Source organism: Mastacembelus armatus, chromosome 3 (genome assembly GCF_900324485.2).
Source record: "Mastacembelus armatus chromosome 3, fMasArm1.2, whole genome shotgun sequence".
Taxonomy (NCBI): domain Eukaryota; kingdom Metazoa; phylum Chordata; class Actinopteri; order Synbranchiformes; family Mastacembelidae; genus Mastacembelus; species Mastacembelus armatus.
Window position 1 is genome coordinate 829,118 of NC_046635.1, and position 24,971 is coordinate 854,088.

A 24,971-nucleotide genomic window follows, 5' to 3' on the forward strand; every position below is an offset into this window, starting at 1 on the left:
GATGAACAGTAAAGATTAAGAGGATGACAAATAAGCATGTTGCTTACACAGCGCTCGGGGCTAATCCCCCCCCCCCCCTCCACCCCCTGAGCTCCCCTTTTGAGGAGCTGCCCCCGAGGAGCACCCACAGACAGTGACGGACCCCGAGGACCACAGGGAGGACTCGCAACCTGTTGACGTGCACCAAGTACCAGCTCATGGCAGGACCCGGGTCCATCTGCGTCTCCACCTCAGAGGCTGCAATTCAGTAGAGGCTCGACCTGCCATCTGTCCTCAGGGGATCAGTCCGGGCCCTTGCACATTTCAACTCTTCATACGTGTTTTTGCTTCAATAAGCTCAAAAGGAACTGGAACTTTTTGTGTGTTTCTCATCTCCATTTTGACTGAAAAATGATGGAGGATCATTTGTCAAAAATGCCCATGGTACAGTCGTCTTCCCCCGCTGGGTCTTCTGGCAGTGTTGAGACTGATGACAGCAGAGGAGGTAAGCTGCCCAGGAAGCCTAAAAGATGGGACCCAAACCAGAGTTACAAAGAAATGACTTATGGAGCTGGTTGATATTTATTACCTTGGTTTTATAATTAAAAGCTCCTGTTTGAGATTTAATTGAGACTGGATGACAAAACTGTTTGTGCTTTCTCCCTGTATAATACTTCATTCAGAATCATTTTAACAAATGTGAAATAAAAACTAAAAGATTATAAGTATATAAATGCATTTAAATACATTTAAATTAAATTATATATAAATTTTATTTTTTACAATCGCTCCAGGCCCACGTCTGCATTTCTAAATTACAAACATACTAAAATGAAAACATTTAAAAAAGGTAAAAATAAATATCCATTATTGAAATTCTAATTAATGGGTTAATTTCAGCATCCCCTCATCATTTGTCCGAATCGTTGATCTGCCTCCAGCTATTCTTTGTTTTCATTTTATGATCATCCATAAGAGTTTCATACCTAAATGGCTGTTGCAGTATTGACTTGTGTGTTTGTCCAGACTGCTGAGCCTCATGCAGACTGAGCTGGCAGTACAGATGGCAGGCACATGTATGAAACAATACAAGACTGCGTGAATGGCACTAACCGACCTGCCCTGTGTAACTGTGTTTGACTCTCAGCCAAGAGTCCACCCCCGGGCAAAGCGCTGAGCCCGGCTCTGGTCTGCAAAGTGTGCGGAGACACCAGCAGCGGGAAACACTACGGCATCTACGCCTGCAACGGCTGCAGCGGCTTCTTCAAACGCAGCGTCAGGAGGAGGCTCATTTACAGGCAAGAGAAACATGAAATTAGACTCCTGGACATCTATGTTTGAGCCTTGGTTAGTCATTTATATCAGAAGATACTGAAATTCATCCTGTAAAGGCCCCTTCCCATTAAACCTTAGTAAACTATCTCAGCTATTAACGGAACTGATGTCCTACAAACCAAATAAATTCTGACAGGAACCGACTCTCAAATTGATCAACATGTCTCGTAATACACTTTAACTAAATCTAAGTTATTGGTTTTTTGAGATTCCAATGAAAGTTTATTATATTATAGTTTATTATTAGAATATTGTTTAGAAATAGGCCAATTTTTTTCAGTAAGAACAGATCAAAAACATAAACAGATTTTCTTTCCAGCTTTGAGATGATATGTGATTATACCTGTGTGGTCAACAATGAAATAATAGTTTTTGTTAACCATTCATATATTTTTTCCGTATAGCGAATCCTATAAAAATGAGCATGAACAAAAGTATTTGGAAAACAAACGTGCGGCACATTTTAGATCCATTACTCTGTAAATTTGTATTTTACCACATGACATTTGACAGCACTGACAATATTTCTGTTACTTTTGAGTGGACTTTTCCTTTAAATGCTTGGCTGTGTGTTAACAGGTGCCAGGCTGGGACAGGTATGTGTCCAGTGGACAAAGCTCATCGCAACCAGTGCCAGGCATGTCGGCTGAAGAAGTGCCTGCAGGCGGGCATGAATAAAGACGGTGAGTGAATGGAAACACGTTTTATATGAGCAGCATCGGAAAATGCCAAAATCTGAAAGTGACTGGGGTCAGAACTACAGATGTACATCCTGGTTTTTAATTCAGGTAACTCAGGCGTCTGTCGTCACGACCATCAACTTTCTCCCTTTTTCCTTCCTTTTCTTTCTTTGTCGTCCTTTTCCTCACTGCAGCGGTGCAGAATGAACGGCAGCCCCGCAGCACAGCTCAGGTCCGTCTGGACTCCATTGACGTGGACCCTGAGAAGGAACACCTGGCCACCACACGGGAACCCATCTCCTCTTCTTCCTCTTCTTCTTCCTCCACCTCCTCCTCCTCCTCCAGTGGTTCCGTCATCACGTGGCCACACATCACTTCTTCCATGTCCATCACCTCGTCTGCTGCCCCCCAGCGATGCATCAGTCCCCAGAACAACCATCGCTTCATGGCCAGCCTCATGACGGCTGAGACCTGTGCCAAGCTGGAACCCGAGGATGGTAAGGAGGAATTGTTTTTTGACCTTACAGTGACCTTAGCGCCTAGAATATATTTGGCTATGTTGGGGTAGAAAATGAATGTGAATATTTTTGGCTGCAAATAATAGAAAGATGACAGGAAATGAGGGAGAAAGAGATGAAATGTAGTTGCAGTTCGTGGCCTGTGACCTAAGACCTGAGACACAGGGCTATTTATTACATATGATATACACAGCGTCATACAATCAGCAGAAGAAAGAAAGATAATTCTAATTTCTTCAAGTTTCTTAACGTGTCTTAATATTGTGAATTAAATTTGAAAATCATCAAGCCTAAATCTTAACACAACAAAACTGCCTGAGGTTGGACTGAACCTCTGAACTAAAGTGGGTTAGTTTTCCCTTGAGTTTAACCTCATCTTTTCTGTTCCAGTTGATGAAAATATCGACGTGACCAGCAACGAGCCGGAGAGAGCTTCCTCAGAGTATCACATGGCTCTGTACCCATCCAGTTCTGAAAACGTATATGAGACCTCCGCGAGGCTCCTCTTCATGTCGGTGAAGTGGGCCAAGAACCTTCCGGTGTTTTCCAACCTGCCCTTCAGAGACCAGGTGAGACTGAAGAAATCTGAGTAATTACAGTGCAAGTTGGAAAGTATTGACAAGCTGCTAAATTATAATACAGCCCTCTTGATGTTAGATGAAGAAAACCTTAATATTGGTAATTTTATATTTTATTTTTTACTGAGTTTGAGTTGTAAAATAAGCAGTTTGACTTCAAAAGAATTAAGAAATCATTTGGGCTTATAGACTTCCAGTCACACTAGGAAGTTTTAAATGAAATAAAACATTTTTTAAAAACTTCTGGAAAGGTGCATGTGAAAAGTTATAGGGAAAGTAAATGAGAAAATATAAGATTCCCATTATATATTATATATAATTTAATCTTGGCAGGAATGAGCTTCCGTATTTTCCTATAGTTTCCTATAGTAAATTTCACTCCTCTTTGGCAGGTGATCCTGCTGGAGGAGGCGTGGAGCGAGCTCTTCCTGCTCTGTGCCATCCAGTGGTCTCTGCCTCTGGAGAGCTGTCCGCTGCTCTCTCTGCCCGACCTCTGCCCCGGCATGCAGGGGAAAACCAGCTACACCAGCCTGGACCTGCGCCTCCTGCAGGAGGTCTTCAGCCGCTTCAAGGCCCTCGTCGTCGACCCGACTGAGTTCGCTTGCCTCAAGGCCATCGTGCTCTTCAAGCCAGGTGAGGAACTTAAACGGCCAACAAAACAAATAATCAGCAAGTCATTGAGCTTTGGAGTCAGCCCTGGGGTTTAAGGACTCAAATACTAGGTCCAGATCAAGTCTTGAATGTGATGGGGAGCCACATCACACTCATTGTTCTCAGAGGATGTTCCCTTTAGTTTTTGAGACCCTGGTGAGCTTCCTTTGGCTTAAATGACACTAAAATGTCTGATTTCAACTCTGACTTCGTTGTTTGTGACATTTAGCTTGAAATTTACAATTTTGAGAAAATTATATTGCTCTTGAAGTTGCACAGTGTACGTACACGATGGATCATAATTATTTGATAACCTGGTAGAATATATTCTGTAATATAATATATTATAAATTACACGTTTTTCTGGCAGAAATAGGATCAAAATAAAACATGCTAATACAAAACCAATATAAAACCAATTAAACACAAGCAGCACAACTTATTTAACTTATTTAAACTTATTTATATAAAATAAATCGATGCCAGTCTTGATATTTATTTCAAATATTTTTGCTGTTGCTTTAGACCTTTAGACCTTTTCTCTCCACCTTTATTAAAGACTTCCTCACTCATCATTAACGACTCTTTTGTCGGTGTAAATAGGTGGGACACTGTTTCATCATGCCCAGATACTTTTCCTCTGCCAAACAGTAGTTGTGTGATTAACACGCGTGTTTGTTCTGCTCCACAGAAACTCGTGGTTTGAAAGATCCAGAACAAGTGGAGAACCTGCAGGATCAGTCTCAAGTGATGCTGGGACAGCACATTCGCTCACACTACCCCAGTCAGCCAGCCAGGTAATATCATCGTTCAGGAAAATTAAATCTAATGCCATAATTCACTCTGTCAAATGTTAGCTTCCCTGTGTTGGTGATTGGAAACAACCTAGAGAAAAACCTTTATAAGTAAATGATGAGATGGTGATAAGTTGTTTGTACATGCTCGACTCCTACCTGTTGCATGTAGACGTTGATTTTCATCTTTGCTCCCGTGTATGTAGGTTTGGAAAGCTGCTTCTTCTTCTTCCCTCCCTGCGGTTTGTGAATTCAGAGCGGATCGAGCTGCTGTTCTTCCACAGGACCATCGGGAACACGCCCATGGAGAAACTCCTCTGCGACATGTTCAAAAACTAAAACAAATGCAATCATCAGTAATCACATGTTGTCTGATAGATCCGTGCTTTGCAGGTCTCTCCACATGTCAGAGACTGTGTGCTTTTATTTTTTTAAAGGTCACTTTGTCGTTTCGTTGTTCTTAATGTTATCAAGTCATTCTGAAAACCAGAATGCACCTGTCTTTTCATCAGCTTGTTGTCTATTTGCATCATATTTAGACCTGATCACGTTTCATCCTCTAGTATTTCTGTTGTGGTGAGAATTTCAGTGCAGATATTTTATTTGTTTGGCAATAGATGGAAAGTTTATCCCTTTGACTGTTCATGTCTTGATAAAGTACAAATTGCTGAAAAACAGTTTTTGTTTCTTTTTTACAAGGTTGTCACACTTTTCAAGAGATATTTTCCTTTTAAGGTTTTCACTAAGATTCATTCATACATATATAATATAATATAAATTAATAAATCTACAAATATTTAATCATTGTGTCACTTTATAGATTAAACGTTTGTAGGACTCAGCTTTTTTCTGCATTAGGCAATTAATCAAACAGCGCCCTCTTCTGTCCTGTTCACCACACAACACAGACACACATTCGTTTCATTGCTCCACATTCATTTTCTGGAGAAAACCAAAACCTTTTTCCTTCATTTGTTCAGTGGCTCATTTCTTCCTCCTCGTGCTCATATGCTCCAGTTACTGCAAGAAACAATTACAATGAGAGAAAATATATCCCTTTATATCACTTTGTACCTGCTGCAGGTGTTAGTGATGCCAAATGCCTTTTTGGCCCTGTAAACCAATGTTTGAACTCACAATGTAAAATATAACTAAAAGTAAAATAAAATGAAATTACAGCTTTTCTTAGAGTGCAGTCTGTAATTATGGTAACTTTATAAATTGGCCTCCAGCACATCAGAGGTGGGTTTTAAAATAGCAGCATGTTGGATCCTATGGGAGGCACTTGGGTGTCCACATGGTCAGAAAGTCCCGGGGTCAGATCTGATCTGATCAGCTCTGCAGCCTCTGTCACATGAGTGATCTCACAGACCCAGATTAAGATGCTGTGAACTCCCAGAGAAGTCTGGTGCTTCTAAATGTTCTTTCTGACGCACAAGCCTGGATCGCAAAGATCTAATTGCACCAATAAGCTCATCTTTATGTTTGAATGTGGGAGAAGCTGAAGGTCTGTGATCTGTGCTTGGACCAGTAACCCTGCAACACCTCCTCTTGTTTTGGAAAGAAAGTTTTGAATAATCCTAAACTGAGGCTTTACCTCATGTGTCGACCAATCAGCATTCTCATCCTGGCCTTTGCTAAGCTCTTTTCATACAAAGGCTGCCTCTGTTCGAATGGGAGATTTTCATCTTCTTATAGGATTAGTCACTGAAGTAACAGGCAGCGAGAGACGCATGTTACTCAACAAAAGTGCTTTTATTTCAACAAACATGCACCAAAATGACAGCAAAACGCTTCTAGAACGACTTGGTTCTTCAGCTGATGGATTGTTGGGCTTGGACAGGGAGCAGATCTGTGCTGGGCTCTGTTACTGAGCTGCAGACATTGAGGATTTAACCTCAACCAGCTTCTCAGACCTTATTTTATTGTCCTCTCAAGTCCAAATCTATACTTTTAGCAGTTTGATGAATTCAGGAACACAACAACTTACTTTCTATGTATAAATGTATACATGATTTCTGAACCATAGACCATTTTTGACAAATTAAAATATTGATGTAAGACGAATAATCTCTGATTAAGAGAAACTTTAAAATGCATCAGGGGTCACTCTGGGTCACTTTCTCCCTCCACTTCTCTCTCTCCTCTCGCTCTCCTCTGTGCGCTCGTTAATCTGCTGTGTTTGGTTCTTAGCTGGACTGGAACGTGTTGGGGTGTTTGACCACCGTGAGGTTACCTGACCGCACAAACCGGACCACCTGTGTGGGTCAGAACTGAGCATCTGTGACTAGGAAGAGGATTCAGAGTCCACTAACTTTCCAAAATGACTCAGACGAATCAGAGCAAGGGCCAGTTTGAGCCTTTTGAATATTCCTACTATGACTATTCAGACTGGTACTCAAACAACGCAGAGCCAACCAAACCACCCAAAGAGTGAGTATGAAATAATCCCTGTACCGATAATTAAGTTAGAACTGAAGGGGCTATGTGTAAAAACAAATAAGAAAAGATCTGACATTTTATTGTCTTAAATAATACTGTTAATGCTAATTCTATGAGTTGACCACTCTCCTTAAAGGTCAGGTGGTTTAAGCTGTTTAAGCTGTGCACAATTTCAGAGATGAAATCCGGTCTTGGACTGTGTCTCTGTACATTTTTACAATCGTACTTATGTGTTAGTGCAGAGGGTATTTCTGGATTAGGACATTTCTACACATTTGTCACAGGTTTGATTGTGTAATTTTCTTCCTGTCACAGAGTTATTTTACCATGTGACCCAACAGCAGATGACAGACTCTTCCACATATGTGTACTCTCAATATCTGTGAGTATGCTCAAGTTAAAAAAACAAAAGACCATATCCACTTTATTTCACTGCTGTTTGCATTGTGCAGCAATATGCTGTTATAATGTACTGTGGGAGTGCTGCACTGTGAGACCTGAGACGCCCTGATGGATTTCTTCTGTCCCTGCAGCTGGGGGTCTTGTTAATCCTGGCAGTTCTCACCAGGAAAAACAAACTATGCCAAGGATTTACAAGAGGATCCTCCAGTGTCTTCAGGTAAATCTGGGAAGCATAAAGTTAAATAGGACTTCAGATTGCAGCTTTGTCCTATTCTCTAAATTTTATTAACTAGTTTTCCTGCATCATCTCACAGTCCAACCAACTTCCTGGACCAGACCCAGCAAAAAGGGCTGGTCATGGCTGTGTTTGGACTGATGTTCAGCAAGCTGTCAGTGCTGGTGATCGCCCCGGACCCACTGCCTTTCTCCAGAGATACTTCAGTGGAAATGAAAGGTAGTTTGGTTGAGCCTCTGCTCATAAGCTCAACCATGAAGTGCTGATTGTACCAACCTCCCACCCAGTAATATCAAAAGACTCTGGTGCAGACACTGCTATAATCACCAATACTTCCTGTTTGCATAGGGACTTTGATTTACATTACAGTATATTCAGGAGCAACAGCAGTGTCTAACAGAATCACACCTTTCTTTGTTTTGTCAGAGTACATGAAGATAATAGCCATCTTCTACTACCCAGTCCTGTATTACCCCCTGTTGGTGTGTGGCACCCTGCAGCACAAAGCAGGTTATGTGTTCGGGACCCTCCTCTCCTTCAGTCACGCTGGAGTCCTGGTGTGGCAGAGGTTCGACTGTCCAAAGACTCCAGAGGTGAGACACCAACAACATGTTGTTTGGTCCATATTAAATATGGGCAAGGTAAAAAACAAATCTTTTGTCATACTATGTGTAATTTTATATCCTATTCTCAAATTATATCAGGATTTATAGTCCAGGAATATTTCAGCAAATCTATCCTTCTATCACATGAATGCAAACCTTTAATAAAAATCATTGCCACTGCCATTAAAACTGTGGGTGAACAATCCTTTAAAAGACCTTCAATCTTCTTCTTCACAGATCTATAAGCACTACGCTCTGCTCGCAAGTCTTCCCCAGCTGGCCTGCCTTGTGTATCTCTGTGTGCAGTTTCCTTTGCTGTTTGTCAAAGGCCCAAAGACTGACGAGGTGGGAAAAGTCCGAATGCACACGTCGACATTCAGCCAACACAAAAGTACAGCTTGTCTTGTCATGAAGCAGGCAGCAGGTCAAAGCCAACATGTAAACTGGCTCTGGTACAAATGATGATAAAAATGTAAAATGTGACATTGATTTGAACAGAGTGGGTTTAACTCTCTCTGAGCTTATTATGACCAGAGAGCTGATCCTTCATCCTTCCAAACATCTTAATGCAGCAGGCCATTTGTTTCAGTGTCATCTCTCTCTACTGTGGGGAGACTAAACAAATTCTCAGTCAGTAATCATGTGATTTTTATATCACCTTTAGCTTTTTCTGGTATTTCTACTTGTTTATTATTTGTTAAAACTGGTTTATGTTTAATCCCCAGCTCCGCTAAATAATATTCATCCTGTCACAATCAGGCCTAAGATTCACTGTGACAGAGGTCCTGACCTTACAGGGCTAACATCCTTTACCCACTCTCACATATAATCACCACGATTAAGTCTATTAAGTCTATATTTCTCGCTCACAGGACATTGACAGCAGCTACTACAGCGACTATGTGAAGCTACTTCTCAAGAAAAAGTCCTCAGCTGTCAGGTGAATGGAGAAAAGGGATTTTATGTGACAGTGACGTTATTGTTGGTTTGAATAGACTCAGCAGACATTGTGGTGAAACAGGGTGAAGGTTTTAATTATTCATGATAATTAGAGTTTGATAACAAAATAATTGGGACCACTCCCAATGATGAATAAGTTTAATGAGAACAAGAACATATTTAACAATGAAATCCATAATGTGAAAGACCTATCAGCATCTAGTGGTGAGATTGCAGAATGCAAACACCCCTCACAGCTCAGGTGTGTTTCCAGGTGTGAGGGAGGGTCATGTTTGGTTTGTCCATTCTGGGCTACTGTAGAAACATGCAGCATGGCTGCCACTGTTAAGTTTAATAAATACAAGCATGTATTGATGTTAAGAATGAATGAAAATGAATGAATGAACTAAATAACTACTAAATGAAAACATTTTACTGGACTAACTGGTTTTACTGGGATGTTTAATATATTCTCTGTATGAGAGTATTGCTCAGTCTACCTGCCTTAAAATGTGCTTCACTGTCATCAAATTTAAGCTCGAAGGAAAAGGATTGATACTGCGTGTGAATAACAGGATGATTTTCTGTAGCTCTTCAACAACAGACCAACCAGCGTGGGCAGAGAGATTACTACAGGTGCCTAAAAGTTATATTTACATACCTGAAAAAGGTGAGTGCCCTCATACATATTGATATTAGTTTAAAATCATGGTCCATCCCAAGTGACAGTGATAAATCATGACTGACTTTGCCTTCCAGTGTTTTGTTTTCCACTAAAGCTGGCAGTATCAGGATTTGTTTCCTTTGTGGCCATCTATCATGTAAGTCAAACACTGGTTTACTGCTGGGTGTCTCTGCAGCATAAATGCATCATGCTGTCTCCAGAACTTTGTTTGACCCCCCCAGACTGTGTTGCTGTTAGTCGTCCTGGTGGTCCCCACTCTCCATATTGTTCGCGCTGGCATCGATGAGAACATCGCTTTCCTGCTGCTCGGGTTTGGGATCGTCCTGTCAGACGACAGAATGGAGGTCGTCAGAATTGTGACTTTCTATACTTGGTTGCTGGAAGGTAAGTTCTGGGTCTGTTTTGGCTGTTTTAACAAAATCTGAGTGTGAAAAAATAAAACACTATTTTTGTTTTGATTTTCTCACCATTTTGCTTGTTAGTGTGCTACGTTTGTGCCGTGACCCTGTCTTGTTTGGTCAGTCTCATCATGCTCATGAGGTCCATGGTACTTCACAGGTGAGTGCAGTAAAACCCCAAAGTGCCAGGGTCCTGTTTCCTGTCTGGGACTCTTATTTTATATTATTTCCTGTGTCTAGTCCCTGGTTGCTTTATGTTCTCATTATCCTTGATTTCTTTCTCCTGTGTTCCCTGGTTTCTCCTGCCTGTCTGTGTGTGTGTGTGTGTGTGTGTGTGTGCGTGTGTGTGTGTGTGTGTGTGTGAGGGTGTGCGTGTGTGTGTGTGTGTGTGTGTCTTCTCCTGGGCAAGTAGCTGATGAGCCACACCTGACGCTCATTAGGCATCAGGTGGATCAGGTATTTAAGCCAGGCCTCCACTTCACCTACTAGTCAGATTGCACTGTAACCTTTGTTGACCTTGGTGGTCTTGTTGTCCTCAGTATCTAGAGGTTGAGTTATGGCAACTGGACTTTCCGTTTTAAGGCTGAAATGTTTCATAACCCATCCAGGTGGCTTCATCGGTCAATCCTCAGTATGTTCCCATCAGAGTCCTAGTTCCTGTTATTTCCTTGGACTTTTGTCTGTTTCCTGTTCGCCATGTCCTCATCCTGGTTCCTTCCTGTGTTCCCTGGATCCCTGTTCCTGGCTTAACACTCACCTGTTTCCCTGTGTGTCCTGTAAGTTAAGTTCTCCAGCATCTGCTACTCACCTGTCTCTCCATGTGTACTAGTTCCAGTGTTCCACTCACTGGTCTCTGTGTTTCCTGGTTCCCTGTCTCCCTGACCATACTACTTTTTCCCATGTGTCTACTCACCTGCTCCCTGGTTGTTCCTGAATCCTCGTTCCATGTAAATACTTTAGTTTGAGTTTCTCTCCTTTGTGCTGTGTAAATAAAGTTCTTTGTCTGAGTTCGGGTCCAGATCTTTGACACAAAGAGACGTCGCTTATTGTTTGGCCACTTGTCAGGGGAAGTTTAACGAGCTGGAAACAGACTGTTGTCATATTATCTCTTTATAAAAGCTGATGTGGGAACCAGTGGGCAAACAGTTGCCTGTTGACAGTGGAAGAATTATTCAGATGTTTTGCCTAAAGTGGCCACACAAATAGTGATAAATGTAAAAGGTGTTAATGGCTGAGATTGTCCAACTGAAACAAATCCCCTCTTGGTGTCATGACATTATCACTTTATTCTGACCCCATCATTTAAAACTGTTATAGTTTTAACTGATTTATATTCGATGAAGCAGCTCAGTTATTTTCTTATGTTGTTCTATAATCTTTGCTTTTTGTCAAATCATGGATCATTTACTCAATTACGGTTAAACTGTTTAATGAGACCCTCTAAAAATAGTCTCTGGAATAACAAACATGACAATAGGTCACAGGGCTCAGTTTGGGTTAGGGTCTGTTTGGACCCACTGGTCACCTTTAACAGTATAATGGATTTTCACTGTTTGGTTGAATTTACAATATTTTCCTCTGAGAACAGTATAAAGTGTGTGAATCCATCTTCATCAGCAAAGTGTGTGTGTCTGTCTGCTGCTCTGTTACACGGTGAGATTAGATTCCTGGTCCTTTCTATCTGAAGACGACGTGTCACTGGTTTTGTTTCAGGTCAAACCTGAAAGGACTATACAAGGGAGACATCTACTTTTCTAACAGCCAGAAGACCATCAGCCCGTCCAAGCCTGGTATCGTCTGTTGGATGGGCCTGACAGGATACCAGGCTGCCATCGTCTGCCTTGGTAAAGCTCAAGTAAAATGAGAGAATGTTCATTTTAACTTGTAGAATAATGCGTGTAATATTTTACCTCCTTTGAAAAGAACAAAACACTGAATTGATCTAACATGTGCCCTAAAGACACATCAGTGGCCCACACTGCTAAACTGAGCGACATGTTTGTAATTTATTGTTCACCGAACAAATTCCTTTGTGGAAATGTGAGTTTGAGGTTCTAACTGCTCTGTGTCTGTGCTGCGTTGGCAGGAATAGTTATCCAGACTGTTGTCTTTTTCATCTGCTTCTTGTTCCTGGTGTTTTTGATCATTATCCCCGTTTTCTACGGTCGTAACGTCATTGTCTTTGAAATCGCAGGAAAGGCATGGTGAGCTGACAACTTTGCGTATCGTTGTTTTCATGTCCTTATTGCTGATCAAAACAGATGTAATGTTTATGTTTTTCATATTTTCCATCCGTCCTGCATCAGGCCAGCCTGGGTCACACTGGTGCTGGTTACGCTGCTTCAACATGTGGCTGCCAAGTTTGCTTTCATCAGAAAGGAAGCTGGACAAAGAGACTTGAAAAACAGGCACGTGAAGCCTTTTTCAGCTCATTTACTGGAATCTAGTTCAGGCTTTTCAGCTAAATCTGTTAATTTCATTTGTGATAGGCATTTAATTCTATTCTACAGGGCATGTCAGAATTGATCTAAGAATAAAATATAGACAGAATATCTTTGGATCATTTAAAAACTAGAAAGCAGCTTGAACCTGAGAGCATTACGGGAGAAATAATTGTCTTGATACAATACAATAAAATGATCTGATATACAGTATGTATTGTTCCAACACAACTTTTAACCTCTAGAAGGGGTCAAGGTCCAAACTCCCTTCACAAATTTTTCTTAAAGCTAATGACATTTAATGAGAGTTCATATTAATGCGCAGTAAATTGTCTTGTGTAAAATCTGCGTCATGCCCCTTTACCCAATTAAAGACCATGGGTGTTGCCCTGTTGGGGTCAGAGCACCTCTCTGCCCAGGTAACATCTTATTTTACTGTCACTTCCAGAGAGAGTCTCTTCCTCCTGACGTACCTGCTGTTCCTGGCCAACACCGTGTTGGGCCAGATCGTCGCGATATGGAGAATGGTGATAACAGCTTTGTACAACATCGTCCATCTCGGTCGTGTTGACATCAGTCTGTTGCATCGCACCACAGAGTCCTGTGACCCAGGTACAGACGTCTGTTATCAGGCTGTGGCAAACACACGAGTTTAAGTTGTGTGGTTGGAGTTGATGAGTAGGCACAGACTTGATATTTCTTTGGACATGGCCTCAGTTTGACTTCAGTGCTGCTTTGTGACCTTTGACCCCATCCAGCCTACCAGTACTACACCAGCTTCCTGAAGGTGGAGGTCAGCCAGTCGCACCCAGTGATGAAGGCTTTCTGTGGGCTGCTGCTGGACATGATGGTTGGTAGTGGCAGAGCTGCACAGAAAATAAGAGATGCAGAGAAAGGTAGAGACCCTGAACCACACACAGACACACAAAATACAAAAACCTTTTTCTGATGTTTGAAGTGGGCTGAGCGTTGCTGTAATATGGGGATGGCAGAGACCACGTGAGTTTATCTGTAGTGTAACGTGTTGATGTTAGCACTAACCCTACAGGATGCAGTCAGGAGCTATGCTGACTATTAATTCTCACCTATATAGATTAAAAATCAAGGGATCACAAAATTCTGATGAATGCTATTGGGATGATAAACACACAGACTCATGTTACAGTGAAAACCAGTGGAAATGTTCAACACGTGTGTAACAATGAAAAGTGTTTTTAATTAGTGTTTACCCAAAATATCTTCACATCAGTTTCCCAAATGAGACTGAGGAGGTTTGATTGTATTTTTGTCTAAGAAACCCTAGACTCTCCCAAACTGTCCAACTGTACATGCACATAGAAAGTGACATGCAGGACATTCATGGACCGGTGTCTTGGTCTGCCCTGACAGCCTGCTCCGTGGTTTCAGGGATTCAGGAGAATAGGCTGAGCGATGCAAACGGCGCTCAGAGGATTCGCTCTCGTTGGCAGCTGCTTTATACGTTGGTGAACAACCCATCACTCTTGGGCTCCAGGAAGCACTTCCAGACACGGCAAAGTTCAGATAGCGTGCTGAACGGCACCCCCAACCACAGCTCCAAGAAGGAAGCCGACAGGCCAGCAGCTCAGCCGGTCGCATCCGCTGAGAACCCAACAAACCAAGAATAAAACGGACTGAGGTCCCTGATCTAAACAGAGTGGTTGGCAGTATATTCCAAACATAATCAGATTTGAATGTGCAGCACTGTGAGAAGGTCTGGCTCATACTGTCAGCCTCACTGACATGGTTTAGATGATCCACCCTTAGAATAAACTAAAATACTAGTCAGGGTTTACCCAGACAGCTTTTAATGTGGGTCAGTTCAGATATGAGGTTTAAAGTTTCACTTCATCTGACCCATATCTGCTGCTGATGTGTGTGTCCTCCATGACAGACTGCTTAAGGAGCATGATACCCTAAAATTCACATGTGAATAAAAGCTAAAGATTTCTAAATGATCTCTAACCCAGAAGACAACGGGGGCATCAATCATGGTCCCAGCTACTGATCACATTCATCTTCAATCGTGTCATGAATGTGCGGTGGCCTAGAGCCCTCTTAGGAATTTCATACTAACATGCACCGTGTACAGACTGACAGTGCTGATCAATACCAGCATCAGGACTGGAATGGGGTATCAATGAGAGGTCAAAGGCCATTTTTGCCCCAGGGCTAATCCAGCCATGTCAGCTGGTTATATGCTGTGTCTGAGCTGTGGTGGAATTTCATCAAAAATCATAAGAACTTCATGTTTTCTGCAGTTTGGACTTTAGTTCCTGTGCTATAATTTACTACAGTATCTTAAAATCTGTACATGGATCAGTTTCTACTTGCATTTAACCTTTAATAACTGATGAGTCATAGGATGAAATATTAATGTCACTGCATCTTAAAACAGGTTTTCTGTTACGTGATGCCTTTTATTTCCTGTGTGCTGTTTTAATTGATATTCAAATCCTGGATGTATTGATTCAGTCATATTCCTCACATTGACAATATTTATCTGTAGATATATTTTTGCTTCACTGTGCTTTATTTGATGTTTCAAATTCTAAACTTAATAAACACTATTGATTTTATAGTTTGTGTTACAGTCACGTGACTATTTAGATTATTTTGAATGCTGGTCCTTAAACTGTGGAGACAGAAAATCCAACCAATCAGAACAGTTTTGTCAGCACTTTATTGAGGCACGTAGGATAAGAAGGTGAGTTAGTGAGGACATTTCAACACTTTAGTAAAAACATATTATTCCCTTTTTTATTTGAGTTCATAACAGAAAACACACAGCAGCAAACACAGACCAAGAGTTATTACGGCACTTGACTCAAGAACATGTACACGAGACATAGGCTACGTACTGCAGCTCACGAGAACACCCAGCATGCATTTCTTCTTACACAGGACTCTGGGAAACTAAACAGGGTTGGGCACAGGGCTTCACATACACACTCAGAGGTGCTTGTACACTGCAAGAGGCCTGCTGTATAATACTGAACTAACTGTTGACGTTTTAGCAGCAGCACAGAGAGTCATTCAGTTTGATTCAACATGAACACGGCTGTCTGGACAGGATTTCACAGTATAACAGGACACAAAGCTCATACCTGTGTTGGTTTCTCTTTAAAACAACAGTTTTTCTAAACATTTAAACTCTTTAATAGGAGGATAGAGTTTCTGTATCTACTGTGCTCCTAATACAACAGCACAAATTTACTCGGACTAGTTTAAAGCGGAGTATAGGTGTGTTAGTTAGCCCCCGTGCTAGTTCCTACATATGGCTGCAAAGCTTTGTCATCACATTCCCATGTACTTAAACTTTGACCCAAGCTGTGTTTTACCAGTGATCTGCTGTCAGCCGTCTTTTTCCTGACTCCACAGGGCAGGTCAGTTTGCAGCACAGCTGTTTTCACTCATCAGCTGTTGAAGATGCTCTGAGCAAACGATAATAAAGTTTACACCCATAAACTTAGTAAAATGATCAGTTTATGGATATTTGTGTTGATGAGGACAGTTAACTTAGATTTAAACCCTAAAAATTAAAAAATCCCTCCCACTTAGCTCAGACATTATTCACTTTCGTTGCCTGAAGCTTTGCTGCCCTTGTTAGTGCGGGACAGTTTGTAATATTATCACTTTTATCAATTCATTCAATTCATTTATCAATGGTATTTGTATGAATCATATTATTTCTAATAAGGTTAATTTTACTGAATTTGTGTGGCCTTGACTTAAGGTAGGCTGGTTATACCTTGTGATTGTCTGTCACCATGTGTGTTTTGATGCATATCTGGATCCAGATGCACATTTAAAACCCCTGTTGTGTCTGTGCCTCACAGGAATTCAAAGCTGAAGCTGTTAGGAAGCTTGTCTTTCCCCCTGTTTCAGTCTCTGGGCCAAGCTAAGTGAGCTGGGTAATGCCTTTAGCTTCCTGTCTGTCAGACAAACATAAAGTGGTATCGATGTTTAGATCTTACATTGTCTAAAGCAAGAAAATGTGTGTGTTTCCCAAAAATGTTAAACTATTTCTGTAGACTCTACTATGAGGAAGGCTTCCTGCAGCAAAGCTTCCTGGAGCCTGGAGCAAAGTAGCCTGCCCGACTGCAAATGATTTAAGAAGCAGTCAACATTTACTGGTTTGGGTATTTGTAATTGTTGGTAATATTCCCTGCTTCAGCGCCCAAAGGCAACCTGTCACTATACTCGGACCTTACCTCACAGTCGTCTAACGTCCCCCTGCACTGAGACAAAGTAAATGACTCGGTCACCAAACTCTCTTCTGTATCTGCCTCTTTTTCTCCGTCGCCACTCTCGGTGTCCTCCCCCTCCTCGTCCATCTCGCTGCCGTTGATCCTCCTTTGAGACTCGGTGTGAGGTGCGTGGATGTTAAAGTTCACGGTGAGGTTCCTCTCCATGTGGTACTGGTCTTTGGCCTTCAGGATCAGCTTGTACGTCTTGCTGCGGTATTTGTACACGAGATGGAAGCAGGTCGCGCCGAGCAGAGGCACGGTGGACACGGTCAGGAGGCAGATGCTGACTGAGATGATGATCAGCAGATTAGACACCCTCCTCCTGGTGGTGAACAGCACCTGGACCTCACAGTCCTCCTCTCTGTATGTCAGGCACAGGGAGTAGTTGGTGCCGGGACGTAAGCCACTGAACTGATACGTGTAGACCCCTTCCTTGATCCTGGACCACTGCACGGCTGAGTTTTTGCGGTCAGCAGTGACGCACAGATACAACCCATTGGAATGGACCTTTTCAGAGACGTCTGAAAGGTCGCGATGCTCTTCGCTGTCTGCGTCGAAGCTCCCAGATGTGGCGCCGGCGTCGGCTCGATTGGCGCTCTTATCTCTGGGTATGAGGAGAGGGTTTAGTCGCACCGTTGCCTCAGTTTCGGACACCCCTAATGCAATGACACCAAAATCAAATGTGTAGGGCTTGATATCATCCAGGCTCCCGTTTAATACGTGGCTAGAAATGTATCTTGTATTAGCTGTCAAGCCACATTTACTGGCGTGTGCTGGGCGACTTGTTGGCTCCTCATAAGACTTAGAATGAATCTCTAGAGCGGGAGGGAAAGTCGGTGCGATATTCGTGGGGTCTTGTCTCTTTTCATCTGACAGAGGCCCTGACTCAAAGGCAGATACTCCGTTTGCTGTGTGGTGCGTTGATGGGTGTGTGTTAGTGTAAGTGGATGTGGTCACTGGTTTTATAGATGTTGGTTTTGGTGAAGCCAAAACCTCCACTGACACAGATTCCTCAGCTCTGCCAATCTCATTTGTGGCCGAGCAGCTGTAGTTGCCGGCGTCATCTTTCCTCAGATTTAAAATGATCAGGGTCCCGTTATTAAAAACTTTGACAGGACCATGGGGCAGTAAGGAGTCCTCGTTTGACTCTGCCGAATCTTCCTCAGTGAAAGACAAAGCCGCCTCTTTCTTCTGGCTTTGGCTGTGAATATTCCACATGACAAGTGGCTGTGGGTCTCCTTTGAATTCACAGGTCAGGATCAGTGTAATGCCCTCATAGAAAGTTGTGTTATGGGTGTTTGGCTCGACTCGGATCGTGACATTTGGTCTTGTGCACTTTAAATCAGGCAATTTCACAATCACTTCCCCTTTAAGTTCCTCTGGCGTCTCACAAATGATCAAACTCTGTTCTGGGACTGACGTGACGGTGGTTGAAATCCAGTCTCTGAGCCAGCTGAGGGAGCAGGTACACGCATAGTTATTGTTATGAATCTGCAGATATGACAAGGACTCCAAACCGTCGAACGTTCCTTCTGTGATGCTCGTGAGTTCGTTGTTATTGAGTTGGAGGGACCTCAGGTCTTTGAGGTTGGAGAAGGCATCCCGTGGCAGATAGACCATCTGATTGTGGTTCATCTTCAGCAGCTGCAAAGCTCTGAGGTTTTGCAAATCCTCCCAAGGAAAGTTGACAATTTTATTGTGGCTGATGTCCAAGTTACGCAGATGAACCAGGGGTGCGAGGGTCCCCTGTTCGATGGAGATGATCTCATTGTGGGACATCCAAAGTGAGGCCACCTGGGTGATATTGTCAAAAGTTCCTAATGCTATTGAACGTATCTTGTTAGCAGAGAGACTCACAGACTGAACATTAGGAGGCAGACCGTCTGGGATTTGAGTAAAGTTTTTATAGGAGCATTCAGCAAAGTGACGACCATATTGATGAGAGCATGTACAGAGCTCAGGGCAGCCAAGTCCTGCGGTGAAGACGGTGACGAACCACAAGGTGAAGCAGAGGAAGTCTGCAGCTGCCATGTTCTGCCCCTGCAAAACAATATGAAGATCCATCTCAGTCAGTAGGTTAAAGCTGATTTAGCACATTAACACAAACTGATGATAGTGGAAGAAAAACAGAGCTGTCCATGGAAAGTAATGAAGCAGTAGAGCAGAAGAGAGAGAGGTCATTTTAGCAGGAGATGGAGCCTGTTTCCAGCCTGTTTCCAGCCTGTTTCCAGCCTGTTTCCAGCCTGTTTCCAGCCTGTTTCCAGCCTGTTTCCAGCCTGTTTCCAGCCTGTTTCCAGCCTGTTTCCAGCCTGTTTCCAGCCTGTTTCCAGCCTGTTTCCAGCCTGTTTCCAGCCTGACTGGGTGGAGCTTGTGTCTGTGTTATAAATAAAAAAGGAGCCCAGACAATATTTTTTTTAGAGTTTGGATTCTAAAACTTTAAACACTAGTTTTCAAATAGATAAAAAAACGAACATATTTCTTCAGTCCTCTGATATAGATTTAGTTTGCATGCTGTCACATTTTTAAGTGTCGTTTGTTTCATTTTATTACCTTATTTAAAGGGACATATTCCCATATTAGTATTTATGCATCTACCTCATTTTGTCATTAAGGGTTTTCTGATTTGACTATTTCTGTCTCCTACATGTCTGTCCATCCTCGTCTTGAGAGTTTTTAGTGACAATCCTCTAAAATGCCTCAGTGATGGTACATGGGGCCCTGTGGTGTCTGGGAAAACGGGGAAAAGTGCACAATCACTCGGTTCGGTCCGGCTCGATTTGGGCTCTGCAGCTCTGAAGATACAGCCCGATGAGAAACTGACATGTATGGCTGTTTATTTAACATGAGCCGGTGAGGCTCAGGGCTGTGACGCCCCTGGTTTCAAACTGCGCAGCACCCTCCGGTGCTCTGTCCTTGGTGCTGAAAGGCTCCGTTTGTTTACATCGGTCTGACCTGCAAACCGCTGGGAATCACTTCAAGCTGCAGGATCAGCATCATAACCGTCAACGCGACTTCACACAGGAAGATCAAAGTTGGACATTGGTGCCAGGAGGAGACAAGACCCCTCAGCTCTGCGTTAACGGCCATAAGTTGTGCGCCAAGCTTACCTGCGGTTGTGTTTTATTTCTGGAGAGAAACCCAAATACGTCAGTCGGTGTTTCCAGACGGAGCAGCCCAGACTACATGTTGTCCTGAAGTTTGACAGGGAGGCCGTGTGTCTGTCTCCACATGACGCAAACACGCGTGTCCTCTCCGGGGTTTCTCCTGTGAATATGTGTCATTCTGAGTTATCGGCCCCTCCTGTCCTCATCCTCTCCTCCCCTCAGCTCCGAACAGAACAGCATCGACGTTTCCAAAAAATTTAAAGGGGAAAGGACCAACAAGCAGTTCAGCAGAGATGCCTACTGATGTGAGGGCTGTTTATGAGATACTAACATCACTCTGACGAATCGTAGGGCTCATACTGACATTATTATTTATAATAGTAGGTTCATGACTAATCTTACTATTGTTATTGGGCTATGGGGCCTATGAATCTGTTTTGAATCTGTCACTTCTAAAATCAAGTCCTTAACAAATGTGAAAGTTACATAACAAAAAACTGCAAAGTTACTTATGGTAGTAAAGTAATAGTGAAAAAGTAAAAGTAATGTTCATATTAAAAAGAAATAAAAACACTAATACAAATAACTCTCAACCAAACCTCAGCCAAGTGTTGTAGTGGTGTTGTGATTCTTTACAGTCTGTCAAGACACAGGTTTACAAAGCAGGTGTCTGAGATATCACGGCTTCTGGTCTCTAGTCCAAAAATGCTGCATCCAACACGTCCCACAAAGCAACTAATGGCTCCTTTCTGTCACATTCACACTCCAAGTATTTCAGAGGGTCAAAGTTCAAGCTCAGGCAACCTCACCTGCTGACAGTCAGACAGTTTTGATTGTTAAGTGAATGTGAGATGTTTGGCCCCTAAGTTCTGACCTGTCACATCCCATAAGGAAACGTGGTCAACACAGCACAGACTGGGGAGTAGTCAGGTCATTTTGGGAAAAGTAGCCTCAGCACCTAAAGGTGCATCTAATAATATGAGACAGAGATTCACAAATTATTAAGTAACAGATATATAGGTATATATGTAGGTAACGGGTACGTCATATCTTCTGTGTTCGCTAGGTGGCAGCAAATGACCAGTGAAATCTGTAGAAATCAGTGTCTCAGTATCAACATGTCACAACAGTGAAACAAAAACAGTGTTTCAGTTAGAAACGGACACTATCCAAAGTCCTGAAGTGAGTCCAAGTCTGCACCTCTTGGCGAATGTTGACAGAAACAGTTTGATCCACGGTGCAAGATGAGGCAGGATGTTTCCTAATGTGGAGGAGCAAACTAACGTGGACGTGGGATCTTCTCATTTCCTGGTGGACAATTAAATTAATTCCTCGTTCCTCGCCTGAAGCTAAAGTGATCAATCATCACAGACTCATATCAGATCAAACCAGTTGTCACATGTATAAATATGTGTTGCTGCTGTCGAAGCTCCTGTTCACTCACCTTTGGTCTATAGCCACATTGACCCACCAGGGGTCAGTCTATACTGTGCAGACTCAAACCTTCTTCCAAACCACAGAACTTCATTTCACATACTAGCTCCAACTGCAAAAGCTTCTAAAACCAAAAATGAATATTTCTGTTTGTGTGGCGATGAAACATGGTTAAAGCTGATTGACACATATTTAACTAAAGTCTTTTATATGTCACTGTGATTTGAGGACGGTCCAACCCTCTAAGGCTGATATGATGAACTTGTTGCTCCATATATCCAGCAGATATGGAGCAACATAAGCATTTATGTAACACTGTGTTTGTGTTTACCTGATGAATGTAAGTTCAATATTGACTCCCCTTTCTCCGTGAACGTCTGAGGATTGTCTCTCTTTAGCCACTAAAGGCTCCAGTGTGTTATTAGCTGCATGGTCCTGGTCCTGGTCCTGGTCCTGGCCAGCTTGTCTGCTGTGGGTTTATCAGTCTTGTCACTGAAAACAGCTGCATGCTGTTCCTCTCAATGAGGTTGATACGGGTATTGAGAGGGAACTGGAGAGTGAATATGTGGGCCATTAAACTAAAACAATGGCCTTAAAGACTAGAATCTAAGTTGAGATAAAGTGGTAATTGATGATTTTGTGTGGGTTTTGTCACTACATGCAACACATTTCAGATTAAACAAAGTCTATTCATTTTTCTCAACCTCCACACCCTCATGTTTCGCATTTCTGCCTCCTGTAAATGGCACTGAACGTTGGCATTGGCTGTAAATCGTGGGCTGTGGAATTGTCCTATATGAACATAATTCTCCGAGGGACTAGACTGCAGCTTAATATACCATGTACACTGATTTACATCACTGGGTATTTGTTTTAGGCGTCCTGCTACTGAATTAATTATATGCACATCACGTACAGGTCCAAGGCATCAATAAAATGACTTTATTGGGCTTTATATCCATTTTAAGATGCTTTTGTGCAACTTTTTAAGGCTCCCCTTTTTCTACCGTCCTACTGTTTTTGATGTATTGTTAGTATTTGTATGTATTGCCCTTATGTGGGTGAATTGTTTATTTCTGAGAGGTGTTTATCACCCTGGACAGATTGAACTCACCACATCTGTCATCATAGTACCTGTTACCCCATGACTCGTAGTCGGCGTTTGCTTATTAGCAGCTGGGAAATGCAGGCGTTTGCTATAAACGACACATTGGACCAACTCCGAACATGACCCGATGACTGCACAGAAGAAAACTCGGTGGATCTATGAAAGTTCTTATATTCTAAACCCCAGGGAGCAAGAACATCAGTGGGAGCTTGTGTTTGTATTCCTATTGAATTTCATGGCAATCCATCGAATAGTTGTTGAGACATTTCACTCAAAACCACAAATGTCAGAGGAAAAGTCAGAGGATAAAAATCAGTAGGATATATCCTCTGGGGACATGGCTGTCTGTGCAGCTTTTCCTGTTAATCCATCACAGCAGTTGAGGCATTTCTGTGGAGGACTAATAGCCCAACACAGCTACAGTAGCGTGGCTAAAATCACACTCACTACGCAGCAGCTCCTTCAGTACATGGGTTTGATGATATAAAAGTAGTCTGAGAGGGTCTGAAGGAGCATTTCTCAGTTTATGACACTTGAACTTACAAAGGCAGAGGAGGTGGGTGTGCAGTCAGTCCGTGCACGCCGCTTTGCATCAGAATCCAGCCGAGGCAGAATTTAATCAAGTCATCTTCCATATTTCACACAGGCAGAAAATTAAAACAGGATCAGATGTGTCAATGCAAATTGTGGAGAGGCTGAACCTCACCTCCACCCTCCCCGCTCCCATCCCCAGCACCCCCTCTCCTGTGTGCTCCATCCATTTCCCCCGTAACTTACACCCCTCAGTGGAGGAGAGCAATGTGATTTTGGCATTAATGTGTTTCTATTGCTCCTCCTGTGATGCTCTGCAGTATCATTGACTGTCACACAGCTGTATGGAGAGCTTGGAGGGCTTTAGAGAGGCTCATTTACCTCCATAATCTTCCTCGGTCATCCACATGCTACCATGGTGCAGTGCACTCATGCACACACCATATAGTGAGAGAGAGCTGGGATAAGTCAAAACACGGAAGAGGGTCCATGAGGGAGAATTAACATAGTGAAGACACTGCATTATGCAAATGTGTTATGGTTCCTCTTAGACAGTGCTGGTAAATTGGATGATGTTTTATGATGATGTAATAGTGAGTTAAGGCACGGTGGATCAGTGCATTTAATACCTTTTTGATTTGTGTCTTCCTCCCCGAGCGAGCCCCTCCTCGACTCATCCCGCTTCCAGACGCCAAAGTCGTCAGCTTGCCTTCGCAACGCTTCCCACAAGCCATTGCGATCCTTGGAGTTTAGGCTCGGAGAGTCAGTAAGACAATAAAACGGTGCAGGATTAGCCTGTGCGTGAACGGGCGACGAGGCTGAGTGTAGGAGCCGGGAGTGTTAAACCTCGCTAAAGGGATAAAAGGCTTGGAAATGCGTTTTGGCTACTGAGAGGTTCTTTCAGCAATCATATTATTTAGTTCACAATAAAAACAAACGTGACTTGTTCGGTGAGGTTTGCAGTCGTCGGAAGAAGTGAGGCTACTGGGATCATCAGCAAGGTCAGACACCTCGAAATAAACGAGAATTAATCTGTTACAGTGGATGAGGTTGAGTGAAATAAGGGAGTCGGAGTGTTGCGGTAATACACACAAATGCACGCACAGAAACAGCAACACACACAGCATGGCGGCCTTGGCTTTGTTCTAAAGCTCTTAGCCGTTTGTCTGGTGTTACACAGGCTCCATTTACTCCTGATTGCCTGTGACTGGTGACCTCTGAACCCAATCCACACAGGTACTACAGGAGGAACCATCAATACTGGCAGCAGGTTGTTTTTGCCTCTGGGCTGGTGGATAAATGATGCCCTTGGTGGACACACACACAAACCCAAAGAGAACCGCAAACACACACATCTGAGGTGTAGTGAAAGAACGTTTTAGCACATTTACTGCAAATTCATTATACTTTATATCACAATTAACATTTTCCTGCTGCGTTGGAGAAATTTGGATGTACTGCATCTACTGTTAGAAGCAGCTATTCATTCTCATTCTACTCTATAACTAGCTACTAAAATCATAAGAAAATTAAAAAGGAAAGAAAGAATTAAAGTAATTGCTTAGCTTGTTTTTAGAGCTATGAAGATGAAAAGCCAAACGCAGAAATCAGCATTTTATCATCTCAGGCAAATAGCAGGAGTTAGACATCGTGTGTCCTAATAAGACTTAGAGAAACCCATTAATCTCCGACAGGGTGGACTACTTTTACAGCCTTTGTTCTGTCTTGCTGCTAAAACTGAGCACATTGCTCATGTTCTTACATCTTTACACTGGACAGACAGTAATGTGGAGTTTTTAATCTGTTGAAGCACCAGAGCCGGACACTCATACTGGGGCACACTG

At 42.6% G+C, this 24,971-nt stretch overlaps 3 protein-coding genes across 3 annotated transcripts; 2 read left to right on the plus strand and 1 right to left on the minus strand.

Moving 5' to 3' along the window:
* Positions 1–390: 390 nt before the first annotated feature.
* On the plus strand, positions 391–4,874 carry LOC113138024 (photoreceptor-specific nuclear receptor-like). Its single transcript, XM_026320134.1, has 8 exons — positions 391–484; positions 1,127–1,277; positions 1,894–1,997; positions 2,189–2,491; positions 2,903–3,081; positions 3,483–3,723; positions 4,433–4,538; positions 4,742–4,874. The coding sequence occupies exons 1-8, from the start codon at positions 391–393 to the stop codon at positions 4,872–4,874; spliced, it is 1,311 nt and encodes a 436-aa protein (XP_026175919.1).
* A 1,984-nt stretch (positions 4,875–6,858) lies between these two features.
* On the plus strand, positions 6,859–14,328 carry LOC113138296 (receptor for retinol uptake stra6-like). The gene is made up of 17 exons (XM_026320614.1): positions 6,859–6,968; positions 7,293–7,359; positions 7,511–7,596; positions 7,694–7,833; positions 8,041–8,207; positions 8,457–8,564; positions 9,092–9,159; positions 9,749–9,828; positions 9,918–9,979; positions 10,065–10,227; positions 10,326–10,401; positions 11,955–12,085; positions 12,328–12,445; positions 12,548–12,649; positions 13,131–13,294; positions 13,441–13,578; positions 14,090–14,328. The coding sequence occupies exons 1-17, from the start codon at positions 6,859–6,861 to the stop codon at positions 14,326–14,328; spliced, it is 2,019 nt and encodes a 672-aa protein (XP_026176399.1).
* Positions 14,329–16,600: 2,272 nt separating this feature from the next.
* Positions 16,601–20,194, minus strand: LOC113138102 (immunoglobulin superfamily containing leucine-rich repeat protein 2-like). Its single transcript, XM_026320250.2, has 2 exons — positions 20,058–20,194; positions 16,601–18,990 (listed from the first exon to the last, which is right to left on the minus strand). The coding sequence occupies exon 2, from the start codon at positions 18,979–18,981 to the stop codon at positions 16,831–16,833; it is 2,151 nt and encodes a 716-aa protein (XP_026176035.1). The 5' UTR covers positions 18,982–18,990; positions 20,058–20,194; the 3' UTR covers positions 16,601–16,830.
* Between the last annotated feature and the right edge of the window lie 4,777 nt (positions 20,195–24,971).

Coding starts and splice junctions, on each gene's coding strand:
- LOC113138024 (XM_026320134.1), top strand. CDS start 391: ATGATGGAGGATCATTTGTCAAAAATGCCCATGGTACAGTCGTCTTCC. Junction 485..1,126: donor GACTGATGACAGCAGAGGAG/GTAAGCTGCCCA, acceptor TTTGACTCTCAG/CCAAGAGTCCACCCCCGGGC. Junction 4,539..4,741: donor TACCCCAGTCAGCCAGCCAG/GTAATATCATCG, acceptor CCGTGTATGTAG/GTTTGGAAAGCTGCTTCTTC.
- LOC113138296 (XM_026320614.1), top strand. CDS start 6,859: ATGACTCAGACGAATCAGAGCAAGGGCCAGTTTGAGCCTTTTGAATAT. Junction 7,597..7,693: donor GGATCCTCCAGTGTCTTCAG/GTAAATCTGGGA, acceptor ATCATCTCACAG/TCCAACCAACTTCCTGGACC. Junction 10,402..11,954: donor AGGTCCATGGTACTTCACAG/GTGAGTGCAGTA, acceptor GTTTTGTTTCAG/GTCAAACCTGAAAGGACTAT.
- LOC113138102 (XM_026320250.2), bottom strand. CDS start 18,981: ATGGCAGCTGCAGACTTCCTCTGCTTCACCTTGTGGTTCGTCACCGTC.